The 22,904-nt window shown below is 42.3% G+C and overlaps 1 protein-coding gene across 1 annotated transcript in view; it reads right to left on the bottom strand.

The window, feature by feature from the left end:
* LOC112249403 (protogenin A) overlaps positions 1–22,904 on the bottom strand; it is a 42,456-nt gene extending 19,552 nt beyond the window's left edge. The window contains exons 1-7 of the mRNA XM_042319617.1: positions 22,750–22,904; positions 20,619–20,921; positions 2,285–2,429; positions 1,955–2,088; positions 1,503–1,799; positions 1,249–1,408; positions 536–783 (exon numbers count right to left, since the gene is read on the bottom strand). Of these exons, the coding sequence (XP_042175551.1) occupies positions 536–783; positions 1,249–1,408; positions 1,503–1,799; positions 1,955–2,088; positions 2,285–2,429; positions 20,619–20,921; positions 22,750–22,816 (1,354 nt within the window). The 5' untranslated portion in view covers positions 22,817–22,904. The remainder of the gene's footprint in view (positions 1–535; positions 784–1,248; positions 1,409–1,502; positions 1,800–1,954; positions 2,089–2,284; positions 2,430–20,618; positions 20,922–22,749) is intronic.

The following is a 22,904-nucleotide window of genomic DNA, read 5'->3' as shown; positions in this document are numbered from 1 at the left end:
ACATTGTTTGAATGTGACTCTTGGTGCCTCTTCATCAACAATACAGGTTCCCAGGAAAGCTAAAGGTCCAGCAGTCAATGACTGGGGTGACTAGTGACAACAGTGCAGCCCTTGTATTCTTGTGATCGTTTCCTGTCTATCCTGCATCTCATCTAGTGTAGGGTGTTCCTACACCTTTAAACCCCATGCACAGGGCTTGAGATCGCCTATGGAAGGCCAGTCCTGTTTGTACAGAGCAAGCTGCTGTTCTTTCTTAGGTGCAGTAGTCATCCTTTTCCTTGACCTCTGCCTAGCAACCAACTATTAACAACAGATGGTCAATCTCCCACATTCCGTTCTGGGGGCAAGGAGGAAGCGGAGCATTCAGGACTCTAAACAGTGTTAACTGTTAACTCCTGGGGCTACCAAGGCCATTAATATGGAATGCCCTAATACATACGACATTAACTATTTCCTGCCAACATCAAGAAGAGTTTCTGCTTGAAAAGGTACAAGACATAGAAGAGGCTCCCCTGAATTGGCCGTCATATCTCACCTTCAGCCTTCATGTAGTGCACAGAGTAGGCGATCACTTTGTCTGAGTTGTACAGTGGTCTCTCCCAGGCCAGCAAGATGGCAGAGCTGGATACAGTGTCAGCCCGGATGTTCCTGGGCGCGCTGGGCCGGTCCTCTGACATCACCACTATGAGCCGGGCCATGGACAGCACAGAGCCCTGCTCATTCTCTACCTGGCACTGGTAGATGGCATCATCCTCAGGGATGATCTGGTTGATCACCAGTTTACTGTGGGACAAAACACACATTGCCATAATAGACTTCTGTCCCTCCTTCAGTTTCCCCTACCAATACTTAACCAGTCGCTTACCAGCTCTATCATTCTCTTTCAAATCAGAAACCGTTAACAAGCCAAGGCAGTGGTATTAGCAGAGGATGCAAATTAGTGGGAAATCCACTGAAATGCCATTAGCACGTTTGTAAATTATTCAGCTTCCTTTCTTCTGTAGGAAAGGGCTGATTAATTTTTAATTAGGACTGAGTTTCCAATCAACAAAGGCAACTTACCTGTGGGGTAAAGGAATTAGGGATTCTGTTTCAATTAACATACAGCAGAACATACAATATGGTTGGTGTTTAGGAGGCAGGGATTTATAAAACAATGGGATGATCATATAAATAAACAATTGAGAGGGAAACAAACAGGAGCAGAGAGTTATTAGCTATATTTCGATCTGGTGTTAGAGCTCAGACCTGTTGTACATCTTGATGCGTCCGTTGGAGTGGACCTTCTCTCCGTTCTTCAGCCAAGTGATGTGGGGCAGGGGAACCCCCTCAGCCTGGCACACAAAGCGGGCCGTGCCCGCACGCGGACGGGTCAGGCTCTCCGGCCACTCCACCAAGGACGGAGGCGCTGAATAAGGGAAACGTCATAGATTTAACAAACACCAACAATCATGTCTGTAATAACAACTGACACTCTACACAGATGACTAACATGTGTTTACCTAGCACAGTGATGTTGGCTGTGGCGATGGTATAGTTGCGTGTGCCAGGGGTAGTGGCTCTGCACATGTACACTCCTCCGTGTTGGGGTTTGACGTCAGAGATGATGAGGTTGCCATTGCCCAGCACCTTGGTGTTGAAAACATCGATGGACTTGCTGTCGGCTCGGCTCCAGGAGATGAGGGGTCGGGGATTCCCTGTAGCCATGCATTCCAGGATGGCACTTTGGTGCAGGGACACAGTGGCATTCTGGGGCCCGGCGATGATACGAGGCTTCTGAGGCAGTTTGGGGCTTGGAGCTGTGGAGGGGAGACAGGATTTGACCAGGGTGCCCACTTCACTACTCAACATAAATATAACTTGGCTTTTATTGGGCTTATAATGTTTGATGCGTTGCTTGTAAATGTATTATGTTTAAATCTGAAAAAAGTGCTAATTCTCCACTATCTCCCACCTGGAGTAACAGTGAGGGTTGCCTCTGTACTCCGGCGACGGTTGGCGATGTTGGTCGCCACACAACGATAGTTCCCAGCATCCCCTTTTTCCACCCCGTGGATCTGTAAAACGCCACTGGGCAAGACTGTGATTCTGGGACAGACAAGAACACAAAGACAATCAATGCAACTGACATCATATATAATGGTGGATGAGCACACAGCTCTGATATTTCTATCACTCTGACATGTACAGTTTAAAATCGTAATATACTTTACAATACTCTTAAATGCCATCTACAGATAAAGTTAATGACATGGCATGATAATGAAATAATGAGAATGCATACCTTTTAGTTGCCATGGGTAACATGACCCGATTGAACTCCCAGGTGATGATGGGAGGAGGGCTTGCAGTGACTTTGCAGGTGAAACGGGCGACTGATCCTTCTGTCACCACAATAGATGTTGGCTGATTTGTAAAGGGGGAGATACCTACAGAACAAGGAATGGTGAGACACTGTGTACTACAAGAGTAGACACATTCTCTAATGTACAGTACATGTTTGCAAAGAGATGATTACTAGTAATGCAGCCATTCATTTATTTATTTAACCAGGAAGGGCTCATTGAGATTTAAAATCTCTTTTCAAGAGCATCTTGGCCAAGATACAGTGGGGCAAAAAAGTATTTAGTCAGCCACCAATTGTGCAAGGTCTCCCACTTAAAAATATGAGAGAGGCCTGTAATTTTCATCATAGGTACACTTCAACTATGACAGACCAAATGAGAGAAAAAAAATCCATAAAATCACATTGTAGGATTTTTAATTAATTCATTTGTAAATTATGGTGGAAAATAAGTATTTGGTCAATAACAAAAGTTTCTCAATACTTTGTTATATACCCTTTGTTGGCAATGACAGAGGTCAAACGTTTTCTGTAAGTCGTCACAAGGTTTTCACACACTGTTGCTGGTATTTTGGCCCATTCCTCCATGCAGATCTCCTCTAGAGCAGTGATGTTTTGGGGCTGTTGCTGGGCAACACAGACTTTCAACTCCCTCCAAAGATTTTCTATGGGGTTGAGATCTGGAGACTGGCTAGGCCCCTCCAGGACCTTGAAATGCTTCTTACACTTTGGAGTGTGACTGTTTGAGGTTGTGGACAGGTGTCTTTTATACTGATAACAAACAGGTGCCATTAATACAGGTAACGAGTGGAGGACAGAGGAGCCTCTTAAAGAAGAAGTTACAGGTCTGTGAGAGCCAGAAATCTTGCTTGTTTGTAGGTGACCAAATACTTATTTTCCACCATAATTTGCAAATAAATTCATTAAAAATCCTACAATGTGATTTTCTGGATTTTTTTTCTAATTTTGTCTGTCATAGTTGAAGTGTAGCTATGATGAAAATTACAGGCCTCTCTCATCTTTTTAAGTGGGAGAACTTGCACAATTGGTGGCTGACTAAATACTTTTTTGCTCCACTGTAGGCACCAAGTCATTACAAAAATTACAGACAAACATGAAAAAATACAAGTAATCTAGTAAAAACCATAGAATTCACAAGAGTATAACAAAATCAAAAACAGCTAATTAAAAACATTGACAGGTCAGGGAATCAGTCTCAAGATCATTCATCAGTGATTTAAAAATACCAAACGGAACAAGTTCTTCCAGTTTAAAAGTATTTTGTAAGGCGTTCCAAGACGATGGCGCAAAGTACATAAAAGCCCTTTTACCAAATTCAGTTCGGACATTTGGAACAGTTAGCAGGATAAAGTCCAGCGAACAAAGAGAGTACCCAGCACATTTCTGAACAATAAAAATGCCCAAATAAAAAGGCAGTAAACCCAAAATGGCTTTGTAAATAAAAGTATACCAGTGACTGAGCCTATGAGTGACTAGAGAAGGCCAGTCAACCCTGGTATACAAAGTGCAGTGGTGTGTAAGGCTTTTGCAGTTTTAAATAAATCTTAAAGTGCCATGGTAAAGGGTGTCAATTGATCTCAAACACTGAGCGGAAGCATTCATATATAAAATATCCCAATAGTCTAGTAAGGGCATAAATGTAGCTGATACTAGCCCCCTTCTGGCTTCAAAAGAAAAACAGGCCTTATTCCTAAAATACAATCCCAATTTCAGCTTCAATTTTTTTGTAAGTTGTTGAATATGCCATTTAAAAGAGAGGCCGTCATCAATTAAAATTCCAAGATATTTATATGAGGTTACAACCTCAATCTCCTTGCCCTGACAGGTAGTAATAGGTTCAGAGGTCTATTTCTTGCTTTAGAAAACACCATTAGTTTAGTTTAGTCAGTATTGAGGATGAGCTTCAATTGACACAAGGTATGTTGAACAGTATAAAAAGCAGTTTGCAAGTTCTGGAAAGCTTTTGTGAGAGACAAGGCACAACAGTAAATAACAGTATCATCAGCATAAAAATGAAGTTGCACATTTGACATTTTTGTCTAAATCATTTATATAAATAGTGAATAAGAGATGACCAAGTACAGAGCCTTGGGGCACACCATTAAAGACAGACAATTTAACAGACATAAGCACATCAAATTGAGTGCACTAGGTTCTATCAGACAGATAGTTAGCAAACCATGCAACTTTTAGAAAGCAAGAACTATGAAATTATGTTTTTCTAGTTTTGCATTTTCCCCCATTTGGATCTATAATACCAATCATCGCAAAAATCTATGTTCATGGCCCAATATCGTCTCTTGCTCGGCAGCTCATCTTAGTGGATAAGGTTACATGCCTTTCTATCAGTCAAACTAAGCCTCTGTATCTTAGGACTGTTCAGTTAAAATGGAAATCAATGACATTTATGGAAATAAGGGAATATATTGAGCCAGGCAAATCTTACAAATATACATTACTTCACTTTCAGGTTACTATCTCACTAAAGCCATACCCAGCAAAGGCCAACACACTTCAGTATCTGCCTGATAGTGAGACTGTTGTGCTGTGAAGCTGAACCTCATTCTTAGAATTTTCATTGAAAATAGGAAAATTGCGGCCTCCCAGGTGGCGCAGTGGTCTGTACCATCAGGGATTCTGGGTTCGAGACCAGGCTCTGCCGCAGCCGGCCGCGACCGGGAAGTCCATGGGGCGACGTACAATTGGCCCGTCCGGGTTAGGGAGAGTTTGGCCGGCAGGGATATCCTTGTCTCATCGCGCACTAGTGACTCCTGTGGCAGGCTGGGCACAGTGCACGCTGACCAGGTCGCCAGGTGTACGGTGTTTCCTCTGACACATTGGTGTGACTGGCTTCCGGGTTGGATGTTCGTTGTGTCAAGAAGCAGTGCGGCTAGGTTGGGTTGTGTATCGGAGGACGCATGTCTCTCAACCTTCGCCTCTCCCGAGTCCGTACGGGAGTTGCAGCGATGAGACAAGACTGTAACTACTACCAATTGGATACCATGAAATTGTGGAGAAGAAGAGAGAGCTTTAAAAAAATATATAAAATAGGAAAATCTATGTGCACAATTATACCGAAATGATCACTACTGCCTATCTTTATTCTTTATTCATATAATTGTCCATGAAACTACTTACCAAGGAGCTGCCATGCCCCAACGAGAAAGCTCTATCCTATTCAAATCAAACTAAATTCTGTACATTAGCACATTTGCCAAGAATACTCATATGGGCTGTTGACAGCAAGATCTGAAGAGCCCCACAATCCATCCAACCTTACCCTTCCAAGACACATTCTCTCCCTGACCTCCTCTCATAACAGCCTAGACAGAGTTCATGTGTTGATGCATTGCCGTCTAATCAAGACAGTCACAGGAAGACCCTTTGCCCTGAGATGTAGGTTAGTCCACTATTGAAATCAGCTGTTGTTTTTTTTCCATGCCCCGTCTCTCACCTTCTCTTTGAAAATGCATAAGCTCCAGTTCTCCCCCAAATGAGGTGTTATACTAGCACCAGACATCGGATATCAGACGGTGTTCCCGAGGCCCTAACTAACCTAAACAAACCAGCATGTTACATGTACCTGTCAGCTCATCCTGGCTGGAGCACATTAAACCCTGAGGAGATCAGAGAGCAGAGGAAATCTCTGCTAGGCCCATCTTATTAATTAGCTCCTCTACTATGCACATCTACGCACATGAGCAGAGGTCAATCAGTCAAATGTGTGCCATGCACACAAACTTTTAGTGGCCCACCTAATGACTACTGCTAATACTTTAACTGAAATAAAATTCCTCATACGCTTGCTGTAAAACTCTTTATATTTGAACACAGAGTCATTAAGCCCACAGCTGGTTATTAGGCCATGTGGAGGAGGAGTGGAAGCTTGATCCATTTTGTTTGAGATCATTGATTAATTTCCCCCTCATGGAGCAGCAGAGTTTGGGAAGATCAGTCAGTGAAAGATGATACTGAAAGTGAGGCCTTTGACAGGCCAGATGAATGGCCAGCCAGTGGGAACCTAAAAGGACTGCTCTATGCTAACAGTAGCATTAAAGGACAACATCACATGTAACCAACCCTCAGACACACAATCCTCACAGACACACAGCATCTAATTCCTAATTAGGCCTACCTCTAGGTCTATTCCTAGAGAGACAACAGATATATTAGGTCTCATATGCTTATAGAAATTAATACATAATTATAACTGTTACCATCATATTATTTGCCACTGATTTTATACTTTAATCCCCCTCAGATAAAGAGGAGGATTAGTGCAGCCGGACGGTGATGATTGGTAGAGAGGTCTGGCAACATCCTGCTTCGATTCCATACAGTTCAGACACCACCTAAACTGTATGGAAACTAAACTCCATGAGAACCCTCATGTACACAGCGTGTGTCCCATTACTAATTTCACCTAAACCTTATCCACCGTTAAGAATGATGTTGCAAGTAGTTCAATGTCTAGAATAAATTGTTCATCGTTTCAAAAAGGTTATACAAAATCATCTAAAACATTATGACCCCCCCCCCTTTTTTCAGTCACTAAGCAGTGAAAAAAACAAAAGCCATTAAGGTCATCCACTCCCATCCCCCTTTTCAACTAAAGACGCCTCACTCAGGTCAGTAGTTTGTTAAAGTTACTGTCCAGTGAAAATATTACTTTTAATAATATAATTAACTTTAATAATACGTTAACTCGTACGTATACTCGTATTTGTGGCCAAAGCATAAATTGGAGAAAAAAACACTTAAAAAAACCCTACATAAAATTTGAATCTCAAACAGACTGTTTCAAAAATGCTTGCTATTACCTCATGGAGGATGATATGACCAGTCAACTCTACTCTGTTGTTGGTGAACACCCACACTAGAAACACTCTTTTCATGCCACTTTGATACCGAAATGACTTTTTCATAGCAGGTTAGGAGACTGAGGTTACGGCTAGGAAAAGGGTTAAGGTTAGGGTCAATGAAAATGCTCTCCAAATCTGCTACGAAAATCACTTTATATCGAAGTGGCTTGAATAGAGTGTGTCACATGCCCACACCATTCCAACACAGAAAAGCTGTATTGTAACACACTTAATTACAATTTTTTGGAAAGAAAACGATTTCACTCATATTGTAATTGATAATACATCATATTTCATAGAAATCTGGAAACACTGGACAGTTACTTTAAAATAAGTGACGGTGTGCTGCTCTTGCTACAGACCTCAATTTAAATCACATTTTTTGAATAAATAAATATATAAAATATTTACCAAAAAGCCCCAGGGCTGGATAACATCAACTTAATCATCATAAACAAATAAAACCACTCCTGGAACAACTGCGACCCAGTGCAACCAACATACAAGCTACATCAGTGAAGGACTATATAAGAAGACTACATCAGAAATACCCAAAACAAGTACCACAAAACAAAATCCTCTTCACCCATTTACTACTCAGAGAATAAGGAATCAGATAATTCAAAGATACACGTGACATGTGTCTTCAGATTCAAAACAGCTGGATGTTTTCAGAATGCAGTGCGCACCACTTAAGTAATGGATTAACAAAAGACTGCAGTGCTCTTTGACCTCTGCACACATCCGATGCTGTTTGTGCTGCAGGGGCGAGCAGCCATCAGAACTCACAGATGAAGAGGCAGTCTGAGGGGAGGGGAGGGGCATCAGAGTACCTCTCCTGGGCTCTCTCTCTGTCCATCCAACTCTCTCCCCCCTCCCTAGGCTCAGTTATCTCTCTAGCCCAGTGTAACAATGAGATACTCTACCCAGTGTTTGCCTTCGGAGGCTCCCCCACTAACTTTACCACAGAAATTACCCCTCTTCTCTAAATTCTGCACACAAAAAACCCTGAACGCACATCAAACACAGCAGGCTTGCTAGGGGAGAAAAGAGAGGGGGGGGAAGAGCCAACAGATGAAGAAAACATACGAGGAGCCGTGTAAAGATTACAAGGAGCTCAGATTTAAAGTGAGGCAAATCCTCACTAGGTGCAAGGTTCATCGTTTCTGATTGAACAGCTGTTGCCACTGACATCAGAGAGGAACCCAATCAACATCTTCTTGCACCTTAAGTCTGAATAATTGAACTATTACCACTCATCAAATTTCACTGACAATCAGCACACAGCACAAGTGGTGCACTTCTAGCTGTATCCCTAACAAACCTTTCTTAGAGTACTACTTAAAAGCAATGTAAATCTCAAGCACTGCTCTCGAGAAACCTTGCCTAAAGGTAAACTCCACCCCATCATAAACACACTGGATTGTGTCCTGGCCTCTATAACGGCCGATATGGATAGCTGGACGTAACCTGGGTTTCCATGTGTCGTGGTGCTGAACAGCAGGAAAGCCCTAACTGCCAGACTGGGCTCTCTGTGAATCCTGATCAGCGCACTGCACTCTGACATCTACTCCGTGTCGTCTTGAGGAAGGCGGCAAGGGGAATTCTGTCCCTCCTAAACGCAGCTGACCCTCTGACATTTCAAGGTAAAGACCTCCTTGTTTTTTTCACTGGCCACGGGCAGAGCGTTCATGAGCAAAGCCAGAATGAACCCAATTCATTTTGGGATCCACAACCTACATTGTCTACCCTGACCAGTTTTAGAGAGCTGCGCCACTTTGCCTTGAATTTTAATTTGCAGAGCGCTTTACTTCTAGTATTTGACTTTCAAATGGAATGCTAACTTATCTAATGGGTTGTGTCCCACCAGTTGCTGTAAAGGCCCATTTCTTTGTGTAAAGTTCTTTTGAAGACAAGGAGACTGATCCTTTCACTGAGCCCCTGGCCACTTTGCTTTGGGCATTTTTAATTAAATTAGTTCTGAGCTTTAAGGCCTCTTGTGTATCAGGCCCTCTGCAGAGGAATATTTGCTGTGGAGATAAGTGCAGGCAGGCATTTGATTGGGACCATCATTGAACGGATACAGGGGCCCATCCCTCAGCAACACGCTCCCATGGAGGAATAAAATGTGGAACCTCTAATCAACATCAAATACATTCCTAAGTGTTGCACAACAGCAGCAATGCAACATGGAGGCATCCATCCCAGTAGCCCGGGGCCTAGGGGCATGAGAGGATGAGCTTCCCAGATACAAAAAATCCTGGATTGACAAACAGAGAGATCCTTATTGATTATTGATTAACTACTAAGCCTCAGTCTAAAATCTATTCTGCTAGGGTTTGTCGAGCTGTGGTCACTGCCATGGCTGCCCAAAATATGTGATTGACCATCTCCTTTGAGTGATGATGGTAGCCAGAGGCGGCACCTAATGCTCCTAAATGAAATATTAAAGCAGATGAGCTGAGGCTCACACTACAATGACTAGATTATACCTTCAACTATCTCTGTGTGCCCATTTACCATTTACTTCTTCCAGTCACCTTACAGATGACTTTTGAAACACATCAAGAATAAAATACGTGCTCTGCATTGCCAGCAAATGCTCATCATATGCACCTCCCCTGGAGCTTTGGGTGTCCAGTTATTGAGAAAGGCCTCCATAAATGAAAAGGTGACTTGACTATTCTCCACCTTTCACAATGTGTTTATGTTACTTAATGATTTCATTCAACCACGTGGAGAATATATAACTACCAAACCCACCTAGCTAAATTGTAAAATAATTTATTGTTTACCCGGATGTTTTGTCCAGCTTGTTTCTAATGATGGGGTGAATGACTGCGCCAAGAAACACAAAAAGAGGATCTGGCCATCTGCCCCTTGCAGTGACCCCACCTCTGACCTCCAACCTCTACAAATCCTGTCCAGCACTGCTGGGGTGGCCTAATGTTCCCCTGCTGGCTCTCTGCAAACTGCCAATCAATCACTCAGAGCCTCCTAAAACTGGGAGGGTACTCTTCCTGCCTACAGATATGAAAGGCCCCGCTAACATGCTCTTTGTCTTAAAGCCTGTCCACTGCCATTCCATTCTGGCACAGTAAAACAATGCTTTGCATAATGCTTTTCTTCATTTAGTCACTGTGCAGATGGGAGATGTTGGGTTGCTTTACTGTGAAGATGATGGTGCTGAGTTGCAAAAAAAATCTGTTGCTATTGATCATGAACAAAGTGGGGATTCACAATAAATCAAATCTCTAACACAAAACATAATGATGGGTATTCCATTATTAGTAATGACCATTTAAATCCTCCTCTAAGGTTCTGCGGCATGCAGACTTTGGACCCTTATCCTAAGAAACAGAAACAAGTTTGACAGCAACAAAAAAATCTGTGAGTGACCACTGAAAACACATTCACCAATGTCCGAACTAAACTATAGAATTATTCCGTGCCCTGCCTCCCAGCTGGCCGATCTCTTTGTTTTCAAGAGGCCTGCTGAAGCCAGAGGCTCAGTAAACAGCAGGTCAGTGGACAGGTCAAGCCCGGACAAAGGTTCCCTTAGAAACTTCAGGGGCCAGCTCTGTCCCCCTTCCCCCTGGTTCCTCCACAGTACAGGGGTGCTCTATCAACCCAAATCTCCCCATCCCACCCCACCCGAGGACATGCTCTTTAACAAACGGGAATCCAATATTCAGAGCAGTTACATGCTCTCTTCTAAATACTATAGCTTGAAGGATCACACTGCAGGCACAAATTCTACCTCACTACTATGTAGGTAAAAAATATACTTGTAATGAGGTGGAAAGAATGTGTTTTATACGAGCTGTATGGAGAGGTTTTGTTATGGACATGTTCAACACAGCCACTGAGCGTGCCCAATGAGCATGAATAATCCACTAATAATAAAAAGCAAAGAATATCTTCACAGTAAAGCAAACCACAAAGCAAATGTTTATAGTGTGCAGAGTCAGTATACGTGTGCATTCACACACATCCCTTTGTGGTCAGGGGTTTACTTTGTTGTTCTCTGAGCTGTAACTCAGAAACATTCCTACGTTTTTTTTTTGTTTTTTTTTGGAGGGGCAGAGGAGCTCAGAGTTTAGCCAGGGCGTCTGTCGACAGGTCAATGGCTGCTGCTGAGCTCTGCTCAGAGCTCTGCTCTGAGGTCTCCTCTGCAGCACTAATTTCCTCCAGGCCTCTCGGTTCCTAGCAGTAGACAAACACAGTGAGTGGTCAAGCAGGGGACAGAACTGGAGCTTTCTATCTACTTCAAGGCCCTGGCTACATGTGTGGCTTCTCCTCGCTCCTGATTGGAACAAGGTGGATGAGCACTGAGGCCAGATCCAGAGTGGCTGGTCGGGGGTCTGCTCTGGCAGCTTGTCAAAAGAGATCTGCAGAGCGATTGAGTGGAAACACTGGCCCTACTCCTGCAGATGACCTGGGCCAGGCCTGCAGCTTCACTATGCATGACTAGGTAGAGACTGGAGTTGGTCCTGGTCAGGTCATGTTGTCAGGAAACCGTCTGGGCCCTACTCGTAATCAGTGAAAGTATAGAGGAGTATTGATTCCTCCCACCCTTATGAGTCATAAGTGACAGGACAAATAACATTACTGTAAGTGTTAAACAGTAGGACTGAAGGATGATTTCTTTGGACAGCATTACAAGAGAGTGGAAGAAGCAAACAGCTATTTATGACTACAACAAAAATCCTTGGCCTCAAGGTCCAAATATTGACAGTTCTGTACTGAACCCAATAGAACATTTAACCACTTTAGCATTCAACGTCATCAGACCTGTCAGAGAGAGACAACACAACTAAAGCTGTTAAGCATTTGGTTTTGATTTCAACCAATTTATAGAAAAAACCTTTTCAGTGATAATTACTATGATCTGACAAATGTTTGACATGGTGATATTAATTTGTGCCATTCATTCAAATGAGGGACAGCAGATCTGTGTTGTGGGCTGTGGACAGAGCTGGGCAGGGAAGGGTTCAATACAGGAGGGTGAGTGGGTGGGGAGGAACGCTCCTTTCCTGACTTCATATGCAAATGATACATGAATGGCCTAATGCTTGGATTGAGAGGAAACAGTTTAGCAAGCAAGCAGTAAATATTAAACTGTTGAGGTTTCATGTAATTGGACACTGCCTTGGCTTGCTGCTCACATTTTATGAAAGGTCAAATTGTGGCAAAGAACTGAGAATCCCAGAAAATCCCAGAAACTATCCATTAAGATAAGAGGAACACCCAGGTCTCTCTCTTTCTGTCAAGAGGGACTGAGTCGCGTAGTGCTTTGGTCTTTTTCTGTACATTGGAATGTGTCACACATCGGAATGAGTTCTAGGTATTCCACACTATGTAACAAGAATAGCTCAGGCTAGTCTCTCTCCCTCCTAACCTTAACTCTGAGTGGAAACAAAAGGAGCTTGTTGTCCAATCGATCCTTTGCTTTGTTTCCTTGTGTTGCTTTAAAGGAGGCTATTTAATGAGTTTCAAATTGAATGCCTCCAATGGAACAGAACCCAAGAAGCTCTTGAGTGATGAGTTCCCTCATAATGTGCCAAGACCCCACACCACGTTTGTCTTTCCCCCTTTAATAAATAATAAGGGTTCCTGAAAAAGAATGCTCAGCCTGGCAACTGAGGGGAAGAATGCAATGCTGAACAGCCCCACAAATTAATCATTGGCCGGGCGAGCTGGGCTGGGCTGGGCCAGGAAGCAGGCTACTGGAGGAAGCTCCATAGAGCCTGCAGAACAGCCCAATGGTCATTGGCCCAGGGCAAACAAAACACATATCCCATGAGCACTGTGACCTCTCTGTCCCCTGGCCAGTGGGGGAGTGGGGTTAAGACAGGGACACTTGCCCCCTCCTCCCATCTCTTATCTGGTGTCAAAGTTCTCCAATCATTCAACATCAGTCCTTCACCCACCAGAGACAGTGCTTTCATTGTGTCTAATCTCTTCATCAGAGTGCTGGTTTTAAACAGTTAATTTTCAAATCAGTACAGTCTTCTACTTAATTAAGGGGAAAGGGAAAAGGGGATACCTAGTCAGTTGTACAACCGAATGCATTCAACTGAAATGTGTCTTCCGCATTTAACCCAATCCCTCTGAATGAATTATTGTGTCGTGCTTTGTTTCTCTAAAATGAAAACAAGTCACCACAAAATAAGGCTTTGTGCTCAAAATCCAATAGGAGATGATGCCAATGGAATACATTTTGAAAACATAACACATGTTTCAGGTAGACATACCTGTAGATTGAGTGGGCACTGATAGGGGACTGTTGAAGTAATTGATAAATGAGAAGGAATGTCTAGCATTATTGCAGGGAGGATTTAAATCGTGAGTACTCTAAGTACCTAACATCTTTGGGCAATCTAAAGAAACCTTGGACCTCTGGAACTTCAGTCCAAGGAAACCATTCCAGATGCTCATGAGGGAGAAAAGAAGCCAGGCTCAGAGACTTATTTCTCTTAAATAATTATTTCAAACATTCACTTCAATCCATTACTGTGCCTTTAGGTTTGCTTTTCCTTTATTGTGGTCCTAATGCTGCAGAGCCTTTGCAGGTCTAATACATTCCTTAGCAACCAAAATAAACACTGGGGCTGTGGTCACACACGGAAAGAGCTGGTGGGGTCAAACAACCATTTTGTTGGAGTCACAAAGTCTGCTGTGGAATAGTCATTTGGGTGCTTTATTGTGGACCACAATATGAAGTTAGTAAACTGTTCAGCATTAGGAATCCTTACAACCATGTACTCAGTTTTTTACAACCAGTATTCTGTATGCTTACTCCAGAGGCCAAGTGTCTTTTCACTACATGCTTGTCATTTATCGGGGTAGTCAAAAATGGTCCCAAATCCCTGCTGAAAAAAACAGCATAGACCAGCATACATTTCAAGCTGGTCCATGCTGGTATTTGCTAGTCCATGTTGGTCTATGCTGGACAGATGTTGGTCAAGCTGGTTTGACCAGCATGTTATAGCTGGTTATGCTGGTCGGCCAGCATGGTCCAGCTGGCTATGCTGGTTGGCCAGCATGGTCTAGCAAGTTATGCTGGTGATCAGCCTTTGAGGTATTTTGGACACTGGTGACCAGCCTTCACTGTGTTTTGGACTTATACCAGCTTATGTTGGTGTAGTATATTGGTGATCAAGCTGGTTTTAGCTGGTCAAGCTGGTCTGACCACGCCCGTCATTATCATATTTCCCAGCATGCTCCATTACAGTTGATTTCTAGAATTGTTTGTATTTTTTGCATGTACATTGATTGATTAATTAATCTTATGCTACACAAAGATAAATAACATACATTTTTCAAAACTAATCCAATCTGTTAGTTGGATTTATTGCACCCATTACTGAAATGGTTGTTCCAGTTTATTATTTGGGTAGTCTCATTTCTTCTTCTTTTTCTTAACCTTGCCAGTCATTCTGAATGCATATTGTGGGGGAAAAAACATCCAATTGTTGGATATCCACACTCTGGCTGGATTCCATTAGGAATGAAACATCACTTTACAAGCCAGCATGATGTGACTTGATGCTGGTTCTGCTGGTGACCAGCAAAAATACAGGTAAAGCTGGTCACCACAAAAATACAGCGAAGACACCATGAAAACACAACAAAACAAGCACCTGTTCTGAACCAACCTATGCTGGTCTACGCTACTTGTTTTCATCAGGGATGTGTGTGTGATTCGTTCTATATTTTATGCCTCCTATCTATTCTCTCTTATGAAATCAATGAGCGAGATATATTATCTACACTGGTTTTGTAACCTCGAAAAAACACAACTGGGAGCTAATTTTTGAATCAACTAAAAACATCCCAGCACACTCACAGTAAGACCTTGCATCGGAACCGATGGATAAGGATATGGATAAAGACATGGATATGGATATGGTTTTACAATGTCTGTGTATTGCGTGATGCCCTGTGAACCTCTGGAAACATGGTTTAGGATGCCTGGAGGGATCATACTCATCTCTGCAGAGAACCCCATCAATCTGAGGTGGCCTACTGACAGCACTCACGTGGTTAGCTACTAAGTCACATGGCCGTTCATCAAGACACAATCCCCTCTCATCGTTTTCCTCAGGGCAACTGACATTTAACGTTTCTCAAACCATCCATTTCCTGCCTGTAATGGTCGACTTAAATCATTATCTCTGACTCAACACTAACATTTACTTTTTCAGAAAAATACCAGGTAAAAAAGGAGGCCCGGCTTCAAAGTGGGAGCATCTGCTCCGAGGACAAAGGGATTTTCAAAGAGTAGAAACCAGATCTGAAAACAGAACTAGCCTAAGATGGTGTTAGGGATGGTCTTCCCACATTTATAACATAAAACCTTTTTAAAATCTTCAGAAAAACATCTTCTAAAATCTTTATAACGTAAAAGCCTTTCTAAAATCTAAAAAAGTTAATAAACAGATCACCGACCATTTCGAATCCCACTATACCTTCTCCAATATGCAATCTGGTTTCCGGTTTCCGAGCTGGTCATGGGTGCACCTCAGCCACGCTCAAGGTCCTAAACGATATCATAACCACCATCGATAAAAGACAGTCTTCATCGACGAAGCCAAGGCTTTCGACTCTATCAATAACCGCATTCTTATCGGCAGACTCAATAGCCTTGGCTTCTCAAATGACTGCCTCGCCTGGTTCACCAACTACTTCTCAGATAGAGTTCAGTGTGTCAAATTGGAGGGCCTGTTGTCCGGACCTCTGACAGTCTCTATGGGGGAGCCACAGGGTTAAATTCTCGGGCCGACTATTTTCTCTGTATATATCAATGATGTCGCTCTTGCTGCTGGTGATTCTCTGATCTACCTCTACGCAGACGACACCATTCTGTATACATCTGGCCCTTCTTTGGACACTGTGTTAACAAACCTCCAAACGAGCTTTAACGCCATACAACACTTCTTCTGTGGCCTCCAACTGCTCTTAAATGCTAGCAAAACTAAGTTCATGTTCTTCAACCGATTGCTGCCCGTACCCTCCCGCCCAACTAGCATCACTACTCTGGACGGTTCTGACCTAGAATATGTGGACAACTACAAATACCTAGATGTCTGGTTTGACTGTAAACTCTCCCTCCAGAATCTAGAATCAGCTTCCTATTTCGCAACAAAGCCTCCTTCACTCATGCCGCCAACATACCCTCGTAAAATTGACTATCCTACCGATCCTTGACTTTGGCGATGTAATTTACAAAATAGCCCCCAACACTCTACTCAGCAAACTGGATGTAGTCTATCACAGTGTCATTAGTTTTATCACCAAAGCCCCATATACTACCCACCACTGTGACCTATATGCTCTGGTTGGCTGGCCCTCACTACATATCCGTCACCAAACCCACTGGCTCCAGGTCATCTTTAAGTTTTTGGTAGGTAAAGCCCCGCCTAATCTCAGCTCACTGGTCACCATAGCAACACCCACCTGTAGCACACACTCCAGCAGGTATATTGCACTGGTCATCCCCAAAGCCAACACTTCCTTTGGCCGCCTTTCCTTCCCATTCTCTGCTGCCAATGACTGGAACGAATTGCAAAAATCTCTGAAGCTAGGGTCTTATATCTCCCTCTCTAACTTTAAGCATCAGCTGTCAGAGCAGCTTACCGATCACTGTACCTGTACATAACCAATCTGTAAATAGCACACCTGACTACCTCATCCCCATATTATTACTTACCCTCTTGCTTGATCTTGGCCAGGTCACAGTTGTAAATGAGAACTTGTTCTCAACTGGCCTACCTGGTTAAATAAAGGTGAAATAAATCAAATAAAAAACAATGAACCGAATTTGGTGTTATTTTTTGTTAAATAATGCCACAGTCTTTCTAAAGGCCAGAGTCAAAAAGGACTTGGCAGCATGACTGATAGTGAGGGATATCTATTAAGGCCAGAGGTGAGAAGAGCCTCTGGGCAGAAGGTACAAAAGGTCCCCCACATGTTGCACAAACAATCTTCCTGGTGAAGGATGCAACACATGAAAAGCTCAGAGCCACAGTAACGCTCACTCTGAAATCTTTTCACAGCATTCAATAAGGAGTGTTTTTTCAATGCAACCAGGGGCGTCATAAATGACACCTAGGGCACAGTAACATCAATAAAAAGCATCTTAAGACCTAAGGATACAAAACAAATAGGCCATGTCGGAAAGTCATATCATTTACAAAAAGTCACTTTCTCAAACTTAAAAAGAGTTGATTGAAAAAGCAGAATTGAAGTTAGTATAATCAAATTTGATTTTAAAAAACAAAATCTAAATTTAAAAAGTTTAATCAAACTCTGCAGTGCCATTGTCATAATTACCCTTTCAGCAGTGAATAGGCCCAGCTGTCCTAACCATTGATCTCTGGACAAACAAATGCCCCCTAATAACTCATTTTAGTCAGGGGGCAGTTGGGGGCAAGGTGGACAAAGAAGGCCAGAGTGAAAAGCTTTTCATTAATTCTTCAGAGTAGCAGAGCAGAAAACCATAGTGAGGAGACCACTAGCCTCTGTCTCACTGGCTGGCCATGCAATAAAGTTTGGCCATTTAGACACTCAAGGAAAGGCTGTGGTATGAGGGAACGGCAAATTCAAAATTGTATGTGTGTGTGTGTGTGTGTGTGTGTGTGTGTGGGATTCTCGACAACCCCCACTGCCAGCTTTGTTTTCTACCACTGAGCATTTCTCAGGTACGTGCAAATTTTATGAGCTTCCAGATAGACCGTCAAGCAGGTCGAAGTGTCCCTTTAAAACAAGCCTATAAACTCCGCTGGCAGCCTTTATCACCTCTTAAGTTCATAATATAAAAGCACAAACCCTCTCAATTAATAAAACTACAAACACACAGCGTCCTGTAAAAATCACAGTAAGGACACAGGCCACAGTAATACCGGACTGAAACTAGCTGTATAGCATGTGAGAGGGTCAGAGTAGTTTTAGTGGCTTTAAGGCAGTCCCTGTTTTCATGGGCCTCATGCAAATCAAGACTCATTAACTCTGTATTTTATTGGTATAGCCTCTACAAGTCTGTGTGGCATCTTCCAAAACAAAAAAAGATTGAGGTTGTATTGCACTCAATTGTCCTGATAGTAATCTCGATTAACCCAGAACAAAAGTCTTGCGTAATAGGTCAGGTGCTCGATTAAGTTTTGGGTCCATACATGTTAAGAGAAGGGATCAAGAGATAGTAGAACGAGGAGGTTCACCCTCTCTCTTTGCAGGTTACGGGCCAAATGTCCCCTCCCCTTCCGGAATACGAAAGATGCTTACACTTGCAAAATCGTGATTTGTCCAAATAAGCAGTGGCGAAAAACCCAAACACTGTAACTACTGCTGCTCATTATCCAGCAATTCCCATTACTTCCCAACAGATGCGATGGTACCGGTTATGTTTACATAGATCTGTCCATGAGCGATTACCCTGAGAGTAATTTCAAAAGTGCTTGTAAAGGCCCAAAAATACAAAAATAGTAACTTTTTCTCTCTTACATATAAATCTAGGCCTATCTGGAAAGCAAACATTTTATCAATGGTGTCTGTTTGTTTTATAGGTTTATAGGTCAGCTTAGGGAACTGAACCAGGACTGACACATTCTTGTCTCTCAACATCTACTTGTCAGTGGATTGTCAGGATCATATCAGACAGGATATGTGCTCCTAAAGAATGGTATTCCAACCAGTGGGCTCTTCAGGAACCATGACCTCACAGCGGTAAATCATTTTAACTACTTAACAACTAAATAATTTCACAACAATCCTGCCCAATTCTACGTGGATCAGGACTTAACTTTTCCATAGACAATTAGAAATAGTAACCATCACAATATTCTTGGATGGGTGCATGTCTTAAGTGCCACGTAAAAGCTCAGGTTTCCCTGTGAAAGGGAATGCAAGGGAGGGAAAAAAAGACCAATTCTTTTGTGCAAAAGAAGCACAGCAAGAAACATGGCCTGGGGGGTGGTGACACCAGGGAACAGGGTCCCTAAAGAGCAGCTCTGGCTAAAGCTGCTCCACTGGCCATTTAAAAAAATAGGCAGCAGGCTCATATACGTGCTACTGGGAGAGAAAAAAAAGCATTCCAAAAGAACAATTCCCAGAGATCATGGAGCAACGACATGAAAGCTCAGTCCAGTGAATAGGGGTCATCTGCTCTTTAGCACTGGTGTAACCGGCATCCTGGACAGCTCCTAACCTTTCAAACCTGCAGCTCCCTCATTTGCACACCAATGGACATATTCTCCTCTACTCAGAGTATCTTTTTGGCTTAAGGCCCCAAACATTGAAGGCTGTAAACCCCCTTCCCCCCCAATGACACCACTGAAGCCTCCAATGCCTTCCTTTCCTCAGTTATTAGGTGGATTAGATAACCGGAATGCCCAAAACGCAACATTGGGCATTACACTGGCGAAGAAAGAAAGGAGATTAGACGCACCAGACAACATAGAAAATGAAAGCACCCTGCTGGTGATGAAAGAAAGACCCCCTTTTCCTCGGTTTCAGAGCTGGGAAATGCCTATTTTATGCCTCCGCAATGACTATGTCAGCAAAAATTTTAGCAGATAACTACAAGCAAGATATCTCACTGTTAAATCATCATTTCAACACAGAGGATTGTTGCTCTACACTCTTAGAAAATAAGGTGCTCTCTAGAACCTAAAAGGGTTATTCGGCTGTCCACATAAGAGAACCCTTTGAAGAATCTTTTTTTGTTTCCGGGTAGATCCTTTTGGATTCCATGTATAACTCTTTCCACAGAGGGTTCTACAAGGAACCCAAAAGGGTTCTCCTATGGGCACAGCAGAAGAACCCTTTTGGAAACCTTTTTTCTAAGAGTGTACATGAAACCTTTTGTTCAGTTGTATACCTGCTAAGAAGTTAAGAACTTGTGCTGATAGTGCAGGGCTTGTACTAAACTCACCTCTAAAGTGGATATCATTACCATGCTTTCAAGATGAAAACACAATGGTGACTCATGACTTCCTTTGTTTATCAAGTAAATGTTATTATGACATGCTATGACATAACATCCTCAGAGTAAGGCTTGGCTAACCTTTCAAAGCATTAAACACATTAAAATAAGTCACACAGATCCTATGCAGTTACATGAAATGGTAATTATATGTATCTACACAGTAACTAAGAGATTCGAAAGAGAATGTGGATGGTTTATGTTACTTATCATAAGTAAGTAACTGTACAATGTACATCCAATGTAAATTGGTGTCTACTTTTCTACTGTGTTTATGAAGTTCCCCATGACCAGGCACCAACATGACCAATGATGTACATCTTCTGTGGCCCAAAGGTTGGAGGTCCTGCATAACCTCTCCATTATTCCATGTGATGCTTATACACAACTCTAGTATGATACTTACTTGCAATTGTAAGACAGACTTTCTGGCTCAGGATGGCTCCATACTTGTTCTGAGCGAGGCACTGGTAAAACCCTTCATCTGATTTGTCTCCTCTCCTGCTCTCCACCTCCGAAATAGAAAGTGAGCCGTTGGAGAGAATGTAGACGCGGTCATTCTCTGCAACTTTTACTCCATTTTTAAGCCACCTGATGGCAATAGGCGACTCTCCGTGCGCCTGACAGTCCAATATAACGGCATCCTTCCGCATGACAGTAACATCGTGAGGCTCTTTGATAAAAAATAACTCACTAAAACACAAAACACCTGTGGGGAAGAGAAGAGAACAGAGTCAGTGCCTGGCTGGAGTGGGAGAAGACGCAATGTGATGAAATTAGCGACAATTCTAGGCCAGGACCTACAACTATTCTACTTTGTCCACAGGCATATTGCTTTGGTAGGATCTACACTTGAAAGCATGTTAACATCATAGTGACTACAGGCAAGGGCTTGGAGCCCATCCAACAGCAAGCAGGTCTCGGTGTACTGAGGTACAGCACTCCTATTTCATTTCTTTCTGCTCCAATTGAATCCTATTACTCATGTCTCACAAAGCTGTGAAGTCACTGATTTCATGGCCCCATTCAGTCACACATGTTTTATTGCACTCCCCAGCATTAAAATCATAAGTAGCTCCCCTTTGAATGATAAGACTGCCAGCTGTAATAAAGTAACAATCCAGGCAGGAAGCAAAAGCCTTCATCATTTTCCAAATCAAATGTGATGGCTTCAACCATCTACTGTCCTAATGGAAATGTTAATTGCTCTGTTGGCTACTAATAGTTTCATGTTAAACAATTCCTAATTTATTGTGAACCATTCTGAGATAACTATGGGATTCACTATGGGATTCACAGCTTATACCCATTTCATTTAACACTTTAGACTGCAAACCTTGTAGCCTACCTTCGGTTTATCAGAATTCACTAGTGCTAAATAAACCCAGGCAACATGTTTTGAGGCATGTTCACCAGTATAAGACTTCACATAACACTTCATAACACTTAAATACTTTCTATAACACATATTCTCCAATAAACAAACACTATACTTGATCTGGTCAAGTTCCATCTGAGCTGGGGGACCCCGTCCCATGTCTCTATGGTACAACACCGGAGATTAGGTAAATTAATAGACGAAAGCATGTCCTATTTAAATGATAGGCCAGTATAGCCTACTATATATATATATATATATATTTCAGAAATACCACATGCACTTTGATAATCAAATTGGCCTACACATTTGCTGAAGGGGGAAAATACAAGCTGTCAAAAAGGTTTGATGTAGGCTACTTGAAGAAAAAAATCCAACACCATTCACTAATTCAATTGTTGGAAATCAATTTCAATATATATGTATATATTTTAAACATTGAGCTGATCACCATGTTCAGAGCAACTACTTCCCACAGCAATTTACACAACATTATATTAATTGTTAATTGCCTATTTTAATTGGCTGCATCAAACGTCAAAGTGGATTATTTATGGAGAGAAAATCAGTAGCCAGTTTTTCTATTGATATAATAATTCATTTGTATGTACTGAATGAACATAACATGAGTTAGGAATTGCTAACCTATATGTTTTTTTGCGTTTATCAATATCTCAAACCAGGGCTGGTAATATTGCACAATCCACGTGTATCTGATTGCTGTGTTGTGCTGCACGTATTCAATTTTATTTAGAAACCCGGGTTATCATGTAACTCGCGACACAAGCAAAAACCAAGCATAAACATGTATAGGTTCTGTGTTTATCTAAATGTATTGCCCTATGTAGGCTATAGTCGAAGCAGTCAGTGGTCAGCGTGGCCATTTCATTGCCCCCTAAACTCCGGCCAGTGGCAGTGCGTCCATTCATCTATAGAAATCGCAACTAAGGCTAAACTCTTCAATGTGGAATATTCGTTAGTACAGAACACTTCAACTAACTTCATGTTTATCAGTTTAAATAGCAACCCCTATTAGGATAGGAGTAACGTTATGAGTATGGACATACGTTCAATGTCCAGTTCGGCATTTTCCCACCACTAAATCAGTCACTATGATTTCAATTTGACATAAACTCAAACACAATATTAACTGTCTTACCTGAGATTGGAAGGAAAAACGCAAAAAACAGGAAGCGCTGATATAATTTCCTTTTAAAAGACTCCATTTATTAAAATTGTTCTCGCATACTAACTCTCTCAGCCACTACCTCCAGTCGAACTACGTGCTAATCCAAGAGGAAAGTGACTGCGCTC

This window comes from Oncorhynchus tshawytscha, unplaced genomic scaffold (assembly GCF_018296145.1).
Source record: "Oncorhynchus tshawytscha isolate Ot180627B unplaced genomic scaffold, Otsh_v2.0 Un_scaffold_4_pilon_pilon, whole genome shotgun sequence".
In the NCBI taxonomy this organism is placed as follows: domain Eukaryota; kingdom Metazoa; phylum Chordata; class Actinopteri; order Salmoniformes; family Salmonidae; genus Oncorhynchus; species Oncorhynchus tshawytscha.
This window is presented reverse-complemented; position numbering and strand designations above follow the sequence as displayed.